This window comes from Protomyctophum bolini (assembly GCF_963924005.1).
Source record: "Protomyctophum bolini genome assembly, chromosome: 3".
NCBI classification, from domain to species: Eukaryota; Metazoa; Chordata; class Actinopteri; order Myctophiformes; family Myctophidae; genus Protomyctophum; species Protomyctophum bolini.
In genome coordinates, this window is record NC_137864.1 from 36,798,001 (window position 1) to 36,810,727 (window position 12,727).

The following is a 12,727-nucleotide window of genomic DNA, read 5'->3' on the forward strand; positions in this document are numbered from 1 at the left end:
CGCACACACACACACACACACACACACACACACACACACACACACACACACACACACACACACACACCTCTTTCTCTCTAATTACACAGTGGTGAAAAAAAGTTATCAATTTGTTTACTTATAATAAAGTAATACTGCAATATAGAAATACTCTATTTCAAGTCAAATCCCAGAATTCAACATTTTCTTGACTAAAAGTACAAAGGTATATTGGTATCAAAATGTACTAAGTACCAATAGTAGGAAGTAGGCCTGATTATTTCACAAGTTTTCAAATGTATAAAAATCTTTTGAAAATACTAGATCTACAAGCTCACAATGCGACACATTGTGAGCTTGTAGATCTGCTATTTTCAATAGGCCGAAATGTATACAGAGCTGAAGTGGTTAGTAGGCTATATGTTTAGGCTACTGAACATTGGAAATAAAAATATATAAAAGCATCTCAAAATTACACTTAAAAGTACAGCAATTGAGTAAATGTTCTTTGCATCACTGCGTCTGCACACTTGCACATACTGTACAGTGTGCACGCACGCAAGCAATCATGTATAGGCTACTAGTACACACACACACACACACACACACACAACCCCCCATGGTGCCAATTTCACTGGACCATTGTCCATTAAGTGTGTCGAAAAGGCTCTAAAAATGTTGTATGTACACAGGGGTGCAATGAAGCGCTAGAGTCAGACTATAGACCTTTGGCCAGGGGTCAGAGTATGTCTTCCAGCTACAAAAAGCCTGTGAACACTTTAGCAGGGAGAGAGACAGGCAGGGCTGTACGTTTTTCAATAAGTAATAAGTATATCTTTCCCTTGTCCTCACTGGTTCCCCCCAGTGGTGGGACCTTCCGACAACAAAGTTAAATTCCTGTGTTCTCCCTGGGTGTTGAACTTGGAAGTAATTTAACTCTGAGAGTTACAGGTCCATTTCATTCCATGAATATTAAAGATTTGCTAGTCACTCTCTATTTTCAGTTTTACGAGTTGAAATTCAATTTTTCACAAATTACTTCACATAACCCCTCTTCCCTCTGATATCCTTTAATTATTAGGATATACCCCTTTCTGTCCGTTATGGTAATTTCTTTCTGCATAAAGGTGCAAACTAAATAAAAGCTCACAAAACCAAAAGGATATGCACTTTGTATTTTAGTACAGTATTATGCAGATCTGCTGAATGATACCTCTGTATATTAGTATTCATAGTAGCAACAGGTATAGGCTATATTACGTTAATGCTAAAGATCAGACCAAATAACACTCATAAGAAACAGTGATTTTATTGTACATTATTTTTTTTTTACAATTGTGCATACTTGTGCATTAAAGCAGTATTCAGCGGCACTCACTCATCACAAAGCCGCCTTTGTGTGTGTGTGTGTGTGTGTGTGTGTGTGTGTGTGCACGTGGCTACTGGCTAGCCATATATTTATTCTTGTAAGTAGATATGTTTCTATGAAGACAGGATCCAAAAGTGCTCCAATATTACAGCAGATATAAATGCACCAAAAGTCTCTGTATGACTGTACGTCTGTAATCCACGTAACTCGAGAACCGTTCGCCCCGCCTACTTCAAATTCGACACACACGTTCCACACCTCCACAGGGAGTGCAGTGCCCGGTGTCAAGTCGGTTGGACTCACGGTTGTCCAGAACTGCCACAAAAGGCCTCTGCCCGGGCCAGACTCCATATCGCCACAACAGGACTCTGCCTGGGCCAGACTCCATATTTGGGCATGCCTAAATATGGGTTTGACCCACCGACTTCTAACATCATTCTGACATCTGCATATTCACTCCATATTTGGGCATGCCTGACAAAGAACTATATGGGCATAAAAGGGGCACCGCTGTAGAGGCCCCACGGGTACCGCTCTAGTTGCGAACGCAGTGATTGCGAATGCAGTGAGCACTTACTATGAGACCTAGCAGATCATGTCTGTCTGTGTGTGTGTCTGTCCCGCTTTTGTGCCCATATATGGAGCTGAGTGATTACGTCACCATGACTCAGCCATAACCATATAAGGAGTCCCCAAAGCAGCTATACGTCCAAAAATGCGATAAGCTGAGCGAGAAAGTATCAGTACTCAGCTATCTGACATTCATAGAATTTTGCCTTTGGATTCGAATGAGGGATTTCCAGTTCTGTTAGTAATCGTTGCCAAACTATACCCTTTTGTGTGTGTGTGTGTGTGTGTGTGTGTGTGTGTGTGTGTGTGTGTGTGTGTGTGTGTGTGTGTGTGTGTGTGTGTGTGTGTGTGTGTGTGTGTGTGTGTGTGTGTGTGTGTGTGTGTGTGTGTGTGTGTGTGTGTGTGTGTGTGTGTGTGTGTGTGCGTGTTTCACCAAATTGCAAACAAAGCACTTTACTCTCTCATCCATGATTCCCCATTGAAATATGAAAACAAGATAAGCAGTTTTATACAGCACAATGATTATCTGCTCCATTGTTATCTCCTCATCACTCTGTCATTTCCTTCTGTAGTATAGAAAAACAAACCTTTGGACCATACCGGATGGCGCACTCCAACACCAATAATTCATTATATATCCTGCTTTTTTTGTTAAAGCATTGGTCTTATCAAAAGTCACATTCACAATTAAGATAATTTCATTTCATCAGCAAGGTGGTTAGGAGAAGGAGACCTGTTAATAATATCCATGGTGGTGCCTGTACCTTGACTCCATTTAATGCAAACGTCTTTGCTAGGTTCTGGCTTGGAACCAGGCTACTAGCGATGTACCTTCCCGTCATGTTGTTCCACAAGGAGCAGTTGTAGGGTTCTTTATAGGGAAAGAGCGAGGTGTCTTTAGTACCTTCTAGAGAACTTCTGATTGTCAGCCATCCTCCTGCGTTCACTTGTTTGCTGGTAGTTGGCCGTAGAGAGTGTCCATGCAGCTGCCTGGAGCCTCTGAACCAGTGCACCTCTCCGTCTGGGTGGACCCTGTTAAAGGTGCAGGTGGGACCCACTGGTGTAACGTCAGCATGCACCAGTCCAGCACACTCTGTGGGCAAGATGATGACAGAACCATCACGTAACCTTCTTAGAATAATGGCCTAAGTCATGTTTTCATTTTGAGGAAAAATATATTTTTTCCTAAGTCAGCTTTTCTTGACACTGAGGAAAAATATATTTTTGCCTAAGTCAGCTTTTCATGAAAAAATGGCTTATCTCAAGAGTGTGACTAGGCCAAAGCACCTGATTTATGCCAATTTCTATGTTGACTTGGTCACATAGTTTGTCCTATAATTTAATCCTATTATGTTACATAACTGACAGACAGTGTTTTTATGTCAATAGTTATAAACCTTTTTTGATTGATTGATTGATTTATTAACAGTTTGCAGAATTACAGTACATTTAAGTACAACTCAATACAAAAACTGTTAACAGTGAGTGGACGACACCATAAAGCATTACACTTGTTTACAATAGGGCCCACCATTTTCAATTCATCAAAACATTTAGAGACGTACGAATATACACAACTATATAGTCAAAAGGAAATCATCATAGGAGGTAAAAAGGGAAAAGAAACATATACAGTGAGGGCGGAACAGGGGTGGGTGGGGGATTCAGATTTTACGGGGGCCAGTTTCGAATTGCAGCCGTCCGTGCCCTTTGAGAGCAGTTTTGAAGGAGTCAAGGGATTCGCATGTCTTAATGACATTTTGGTGGCATATGGGTGAAATTATTGAGAAATGTCATCAGTTTTTTCTGTTTTCTGAAAACCTTGAAATGTAGGGGATTTTCGGAGTATAGCTGCTCCCATACACCAACTCCCATAGAATGGATCAAAGTGATCTATTGCAGTGGTTTTCAAGCTTTTTCATATCAAGGTTATCAAGGTATTTTTTCGCCATTTGAGCCACACGGACCACCATTTGATGAGATTTAGCCTCTCAGACCCAAATCCAAAGAATATGTTATCGTTGGATACGATTTTGATTTCCACAATTTTCCATGCTGTAATAGTTGTATCGATGTGGTACCATAGGAGAGATACTGTAACAGGCAAATGTTGATCGAAATAACAATTCTTTTAACATTCTCTCTCTTAATCTAAAGAACGAAAATACATCGCATGGATGCAACTTGGACGTATCCTCAGTGATGTATCCCAAGGTCATCGGGGTTTCGGGTCTCGCGGACATCATACCCCTCACTCGGGTGACCCAGCCAGGGTGATCAAGTCCCGACTTACGTCCCAGTAGCTACCCTCGATCAGACCCACTAGGGAAAGACAGGGCCGCACAATCCGTTGGAACCATTCCGGAACTACTATGCCGGGACTGAGAGGTACAATTCTGGCATGTGGAGGGACTAGGCTCTAATCTAAAGTAGACTTCTTGCAAATTAAGTAATGCAGATGTTTAACAATAATTGAACTCTTGAGAGAGTACAATTAAACCAAATGGACACGTAAGGATCCATTTGGTTTCATTTTACACCCTCAAGAGTTAAAGATCTATGAGGTGGGATTTGGTTACCAACTCTCCATCATGTAGCTGGGGTCCACCTGTATTCCCTTCAAGGACCACAGGTGGTCCCCGGACCACTGGCTGAGAACCACAGATCTATTGCTGTTATCTGTGAAGATACCGTACACTATAATTCTCACCTTGTAAATCCACCATTGTGTAGTTTTTGGGGGTCCCAAAGTTGGAGTGTAGCTTGCACAGGTACTTTCCGCTCTCCATGGGCTGCACCTGCGTGAAAGTGAGAGAAAGCTGTTCCTGTGTATAGTTGCAGCGGAAGTCGCTCAGCACATCATGTCCGCTGTGTGTGGTGGTGTCTCCCATGTCATCCACACTGCATAGGGGCTTTGTGCCCCGATACCAGATCAGTTCTTTGATTGACAGTCCTTCTCGGGATGAGGAGATGTTGCAATGTAGGGTGACAGGTTGACCACACTCTGCAGTTACCACAGAACTCACATTTAGCCTCACCAACTCTGTAGAGAAAATAATTCAATTTCACATTAATCTTTTCATCTGCTACAAATATATGTAGCTGCCTATATGGCTGCCTCTATTGCACTATAATAATGCTTTTATACACATCACTTGGGCACTAAAGAATGCCTAAAAGGTTTAGGCATAAGGGGCAAGATGATGCGCAAGATAGGGCCCCTATAGGCCGCTTGTTGCCAGGGGTCACCTTATGGTAATGTATCTTCAAGCCTATCAAGTCCTTGCCATTTTGTCTGGAGGAAGGATAAGTAGGTTTTAACTAGAAACGAACTAGCTCGAATACGGAGCCAACAATTAAGTGTTGCAATGGAACACCATATACCTCAGGGGGTAGGTGGGTCTTAACACATGAGACAATGGTCACAGGTCAAATGTCAGTAAAGACAGAAAACAGCTCCTCACATTTTCTCGACATTTCCCCTTTGAACATGGCATCCCTATTTTGGGAATGTCATTATGGGCGAACATTTACAACATTTTCTCTTTCGCTTGATCTACTACAAGCTCTCTAACACATCGCTTGGCGACGCATTGAGAGCTTGTATATGCACTATTTTTGCTATCTTAGAAATGGCTATATGGTAACTTTTTTTCCATCCTTATTTCTTTTACGCCACTTCTGCACCAATACATTGTGGTTGCCTCCCCAATCCTATGGAAGTTCCTTCTCATCTTCTCTCTGGCTGCAACTGTGATTCAGAAGAACCACTTGTTATACATTGCATTAGTAAATGGGGCGGCAGTGGCTCAGGGGTAGAGTGACCGGATGCAGTTCGAACCCGGGCTCCCCCAGAGTTAGTGTTGAAGTGTCCTTGAGAAGACTCTGAACCCCTAATTGCTCCCGATGTGCAGGTTGGTGCCTTGCATGGTTTCCTCCGGCCTCGATGTGTGAATGTGTGTGTGAATGGGTGAATGTAATGCACAATCTCTGTATAGTGCCTTGGATAAAGGCGCTATAGGCTATGTAAATGCAGTTGCACTATTTAGCATTTAGCAAAGGTTTGCTGCTCATTCATTCTTTTGTTTTCATTCAGTTGGTTCTTATTCAATTCAGTTTGGTTATGAAAATCATGACAAGATATAAACAACGTTACCTATCTGAGAGGTCACTGATCTGTTTTCACAATGACAATTGTAAATCCCTATCAAGTTTCAAGTTGGTCTACATTGTAGAAACTTGTAGACTCTACAAGTTTCAACATGTTTTGCTTACCTTGTATGGTAACTGTGAAAGCACTTTGACTTATGTAGAGCCAAAGCACAACATGTAGCATGCTCAACACCATCTTCACCTTTGTTCCTTTATTGACACAATATTGAGCAGAAGGAAAGTTAGTATATTCGTCTGACTTGAAAACAAGACATTCAATAGTCAATAATAGTTATTTTCATATTAACAAGATTGAGTTGAAATATACAGAGATACAAGGTTTCTGCCTGACAGAAACGATATAAAACGAGAGACTAACCTCTGGAAGTTTGTTCCTTTGCCTCCACTTCAGTTCTGTCACGGTGGTTCCCTTAGATCTCCCTTTTGTCTTTTTCCTTATTCAGGCTTATAATCTTTGAGGTGCCGTGGGTTAATCATTACACTCATTGAGGTGTTGCATGAATAGATGAATTTATCTCCGTAGAGGGTGTGTCCCACTCTTGTTATCTAAAGGCAAAGACATAAAGTGAAACTGTGAAACTGTGTGTGGGTGTGTGGGTGTGTGGGTGTGTGTGTGTGTGTGTGTGTGTGTGTGTGTGTGTGTGAGAGAGAGAGAGAGAGAGAGAGAGAGAGAGAGAGAGAGAGCACTGAATGGGTCAGAGGTGTGGCTAGAGCCAGACACCCCCTTCTACTCGGAGAGGAGAAGGAGCAGAGGGTGTGTGCCTGTGTGGGTCTTGCTGCAGACTTCTACATCTGGTTGTTTGAAAAAAGTATTGGAAGATTTTGGAATACTTTTGAAAAACATAAATCTTTTCTTCTGGGGCCCCTGGCACCAAACATTTTCATATTTGAGAACCAGTGGTCTAACGCATGGGTCTTCAATGTTTTTCAGGCCAAGGACCTCTTAGCTAAGAGACAGTACAGTACAGTAGCACAGCTCAGTTCACACAGGTGTGATTTTTTTCCTTCTTTTTCCTTTTAGTGTCTGTCTGTCTGTCTGTCTGTCTGCTTACTCAGCATATGAGGGAACATGCAGGCTTTCAATTATGATAAAATAGTACAGATCAAATTTCTCCAAATTGAATTGAAGTGGTGAGGCTCTTAAGTGATAACAGTGCTGTATTCCTCTTCTACTGAATCTGAGCCATTGTTGAGCTGCAAGTATGTGTTTTTTAACTGATCATGTTTAACTATAATTTGTAATGCATTATGGCTCCACTAAAGTTCAGCACACCCTCATTGAGATTTAGAGAATCTACAGTATGCTATGTTTGCACTTACTAATGCAGTAGTAGTAGAAGTTAACAGAACTGTATATGTATCAAGTTTCACAATTGGGGTGAAGAGAGACCTGGAATGGATCATGCTTTTATAATGGATTGTATGCAAAATAAGGTATAACTCAGTGACATAAAATTGATTAAAATATTTCAATGTCCATGACATGTCAGATAGTGAAAAAGAGGAAGCATATCCAAACCCAAAATTGGACACTTGCTGAGCCAAGATATATAAGATAAAAGAAAACAAACATTGCACACATTTCCAGCTAAAGTCTCTTCATCAAACACCGACAATATTAGACAGTCTAATGTTGTGAGAAACAGAGGCGGTTCTAGCCTGGTCCAATATATGGGGGGTATATGGGGGTGGTCGGGGACAGGGTGCATAATGCACTAATGCGGCGAATAGCAATGCGTCGGAATAGCGGGCTTGTTTCTGTGTGTGTACGGTCAGAGACTGCAGATAAAACAAGAGGGCACGATTTTAGCCAGGGTGAGTGGTGTGAGGGGTGCAGCAAATGGGTGAACTGACAATTTCCAGAGGAGAAGTGATGCGTTTTTCCCCACCTGCGTGTGTTTAGTATAGTTTATTATGTAGGTCCTTTTTGTACAGCATAAAGTGAGCAAAGAGCTTTCACTGACTGTTTGTCAACTAGAGGGCAGTCAGGTTCTTTCTCGGGCCCTTTACTTTTCTCCACCAACTTGACTGCTATGCAACATCATTCCTTTCAACCACAAGGCTTTTTCTTTTATTCCAGCCATCAGCATACAGTAATTACAATGGTTAGTAGTATACCATTGCAATGCACTCAACACTGCCCTCTTTTATTCTGCTATATCCCACATTACGTGTATGTGGTCGATGGGTAGTGAGAAGAGTGGTACTTAAGTAGTACAATAATACAAAGTGGACGTTTATTGCTTTGGTGTTCAAGTGCTTGAATGGCAGATTTCTTTCTTTCTTTTTTTAACTATGACTAAGTATGAGTCAGGCTATTTTTTCCAACTGACACAGGAATTCAATAGATATGTCATTGGCTATTGTAAAATACTTATATAATGTGTGTAATCACAGAGATCAACGAGCATATCAGACTTATGTGTTGTTCATAGATTTCTTGTATACAGTATTTATTTGATTTTTGACTAGTGTGGTACTGTAGGCCTACTGTATTGCACAGCCTTTTCATTCCTGTCAGAACATTTGTGTTAAGTTCCTGCCATCTCAGCTGTGATTATGAAAACCGTACATTGCACCCCATGGCCATTAAAGCCTATTTACAGGAAATGTTCATGTTTCACATAAAAGGAAGGGATGTGATGTGTTTGGACCTCTTCCTTCACACTCAAGTGGTTTCCCGCAACAAATCAATGCACTATTCACATCAGGCTATGACAGAATTCTCCCAGGGCAAATTCCGCTAGTTAGCTTCAGGATTCAGACATGCAGAATCATTCATCTTTCTTTCTTTTTCCTTATTTCTTTTTGCAAGAGGCCAAAACCAACCCCTTTTACATTTCTTTCATATTCACATAGCTTTTATAATCTGTTTTGGTTGACTTGCAGGAAAACTGCATTGGGAGTCATCACAGAAGTATAGGCTTAAAAAAGGGAACTGTGGGAACGTTATTAACTGTGACGCTGACCACATCAATCGTACAGTATATGAACAGCTAATGAACGACCGGTTTGTGACCATGAACAATATACAGTAGTTTGGCCACCGTATCGAATGAGGGCAACATCGTTTGAACCATAGTAATGAATGAGGGCATTTGTATGAATCAAAACACTTGAGGCCTTTATTGTGCAATGTGTGTGGATATGTGTGAATTATGCTGCTGTGTGTCAGAAAATGCCAGCTTTCACCCTCTGCCAACAGGCAAACAGCAGCCAAGGTGACTTAACAAACAATCTATCCACCATTTATTAGATCAACCATGTTCAACCTGGTATCTCTATTTGGGCATATCATTACAGTATGAAATGTTTCCAATTAAAGTTTTTTCCATAAAGAAAAATTAAGTACAGTACATAGGGCAGTTAACTGCCACAGTGAAGCATTGTTATTATGGGAGCAAAATCAGCAAAGGAGGTGCCAGGGTGTTTCGACAGACCTGGAAGCATGGCACACAATATCACACGCATGTACGCACACATGCACGCACGCACGCACGCAAGCAAGCAAGCAAGCAAGCAAGCGTATCTCATCATGTTTTAATTGTTTTTCTTTAATCCTTAGGTGCACGATAAAGTCACTCATTGTTTAAAAAAAAGAAATATTTGCCTATAATGACATGCCTTAAATAGAGATGTCAGGGTGAATGTGGTTATTAAGTCCAACACTGTCTGACCTACCCCGGTTGTTAGTGCCCTTTCTCTGAGACAGTTTGAGGACACCTTCATGTCACACGTTCATAAATAACAGTTATGAGCTGATCTAGAAGCTGCAGCAGACTCATAAAAGCAGCACCCGCCATGGTCAAAAATAATGAAAAACGAGGATTTTTAAAAAATGAAAAAACCGATGGGCTATAACCCATCGTTTTTTTCAAATCCTCAAAAATGATGAAAAACGGCGTGCTATAGTATGCCGTACCATATGGGCTATAGCCCATGGACAAAAAAGATGAAAAACGAGGATTTTTAAAAAATGAAAAAAACGATGGGCTATAACCCATCGTTTTTTTCATTTTTTCCAAATCCTCAAAAATGATGAAAAACGGCGTGCTATAGTATGCCGTACCATATGGGCTATAGCCCATGGTCAAAAATGATGAAAAACGAGGATTTGAAAAAAATGAAAAAAAAAAAAAAACGATGTTTCACGATGTTTCATTTTTGATAGTGGTTTGTGCTATAACCCATCGTTTTTTTTTTTCATTTTTTCCAAATCCTCAAAAATTATGAAAAACGGCGTGCTATAGTATGCCGTACCAACAGTAATCCCATGTAATACTGTGAAGAGCTCTCTGAGCATATAACTGATACTGCTGCGCTGCTGTCTGTTTAAACCTTTGCTGCTCACCCTCCTCCACCCCAGCTACCACCTATCGTTTTGAATTTTATGTTTAGGTATGGCGCTTGATCTGAGTACCTAAAAAGCATATCCAATTAATCGCCAAACCATAAATATATTGCACATTTTATATTCAATAAATATATATTCCATCCATTCATGAGTTGTCCTGACTGCATAATGAACGATCAATGCATGAATGTGAAATTAATCAGCTGAATATTTTTCAGTACTCAGTCACCCAACAAAGGGTGAGAAGAACTGAACTGAGTAAAAGGCGAAAAAGGGAAGTGACCTCTCCTCCCCCTTCCCCTACCCTCCTTCCCCTCCTCCCTCTCACAGACTCACAATCCAGTAAGGCTCAATTTGACATGTTTAGAAAATACAAACAAGCATGGTGTTTTACAGTTCAGGAGCATGCTTTAGGTTTAGGTAAATCTCGATAGGTAGTATAGAAACAACTGTAATACATACCACATGATTATTATACAGTACTGCTTCGCAAACTTTTTTGTTGACTTTCCAGAAGGAAAGTGAAATGGTTACAAGGTTGGGATTATGTCTCATCATAAATTAAAAATCACACTTGTGTGAATTGAGGGGCGCTCTTACCATATACATCATCACATTCCGGCCAATCACTTTTGGCGCCCTCACTTTTTATCCTCACTTTTTTATAAATTCAGTTGGCCAACCGCCAACTGTATTTATATCAGCCAGATGATGTTTTACGTTGTCATTTACTGCACTAGACAAACATTAAAGTCTATAGACTTGGCTGGCAAACGTTTTTTTTTGTTAATAAGGCCCTAAACAAACATTAAAGTCCATAGAATTGGCTGTCTTTTTTTTGTAATACGGCTCTAAACAAAAGTCCATAGACTTGGCTAACCTGACTCCACCAGATGGAGGCGGTATTGAGTTCACAAGTTCACAATACAGCTTCTGAACTCAATAACTCAAGACTTGGCTGCCACATGACGTCATTTCAGAAAGCCTTCGAGGGGCTAGCACCCCTCAAAAAGCCATATTCTGGAGCTCAATCTCAGGATTGTGCAGGCTATTTCTTATTTCTAACTGCCATGACTCATCAGCTCAACAACTTATAAGGCAGGCTGCCTCTCAACCAGCCAAACATCATCTTTAGTGGGTACTCAGAATTAGCCCAGTTATAATCCTGTGTAATCTGCGAAGGAGCGTCCATCTCAGGAATCCTGGTTGGTGTTTTGTTGGTCTAAAAATGGCTGCCATGTTTGGTTACATATCCTGTGCCTGCTATAAACTCAGTGGTGATGTCAGCAGCATTAATGCGGGACAAATTCATGTATGAGAGTGTTTATCCCTCGGAATCCAGCTCTGAGGAGATCAGAGGCATGTTTTTGGTAGAATTAGAAAGCTAATCTGGCTCAGAGCGTAGGGTATAGGGAGGCTACCATAGCAGGGCATGTATACTGCCATGGTTGCTACTTGAAAGGATTCACTGCTGCTGTTTGGTTGTACTTCATAATTGCTGAAGTGTTTGTGGTCCTGCTGTCTAAATATTGCACCCAGGCTGTATTTTGCGTGTCTTAAGTACCAGGTCTTATTCCCTAACTTGAATAAACTAAAGACCTGGAGGCGTGATCAATGCCATTTGGCTATTCTGAGTGGCCAAAGAGCATTGATCACGCCTCCAGGTCTTTAGTTTACTCAAGTTAGGGAATAAGACCTGGTACTTAAGACACGCAAAATACAGCATTGTAGCTAGCATTTTGGGATTTCAGTTTCTACTTCTCTAACTCAGGGGGAGCCCGAGATCTAACTGGGAACCTTCCAATTCCCAAACGGCCACTCTACCTCCTGAACCACTGCCTCCTCCTGAGCACTTATATCTCACACACGGCCATTTAGCGGAATCCCGCTGCCGATGTGAATTCAGTCTTTCACTCCATGACTATTGATACAATAAAAGCAACTGGACAGGATAATGGAAATCTCACTCAGCAAGACAAGTTGACCAAATATAGCAACCCTATTGTAATCAGATCTGTAATCTGGACTGAGACACCCTGATGAAATCTATCCTGTCGAAATGTTGGTTTCTCTATTTTAATAAATCCATTTTGCATCGTGGCTATGAGCTGTGTGACCTCCTTCTTTTTTATCGAAGTCACCTCACAGTAACATTACCCATTGGTTTGTGGATCCCTGTTTAGAAGCCTTGAATTTGACAATTAACTGTCGCCATGTTGGATAAGTTAAGTACCCATACAGAGACATTGTGTTGTGTATCCATTAAGAGACATTGTATCGTG

General features: G+C 41.1%; 1 protein-coding gene across 1 annotated transcript; it reads right to left on the reverse strand.

The window, feature by feature from the left end:
• Positions 1-2,294: 2,294 nt before the first annotated feature.
• Positions 2,295-6,623, reverse strand: LOC308313146 (cell adhesion molecule 1-like). Its single transcript, XM_080760088.1, has 4 exons — positions 6,450-6,623; positions 6,194-6,280; positions 4,629-4,961; positions 2,295-3,011 (listed from the first exon to the last, which is right to left on the reverse strand). The coding sequence occupies exons 2-4, from the start codon at positions 6,264-6,266 to the stop codon at positions 2,617-2,619; spliced, it is 801 nt and encodes a 266-aa protein (XP_080616214.1). The 5' UTR covers positions 6,267-6,280; positions 6,450-6,623; the 3' UTR covers positions 2,295-2,616.
• Between the last annotated feature and the right edge of the window lie 6,104 nt (positions 6,624-12,727).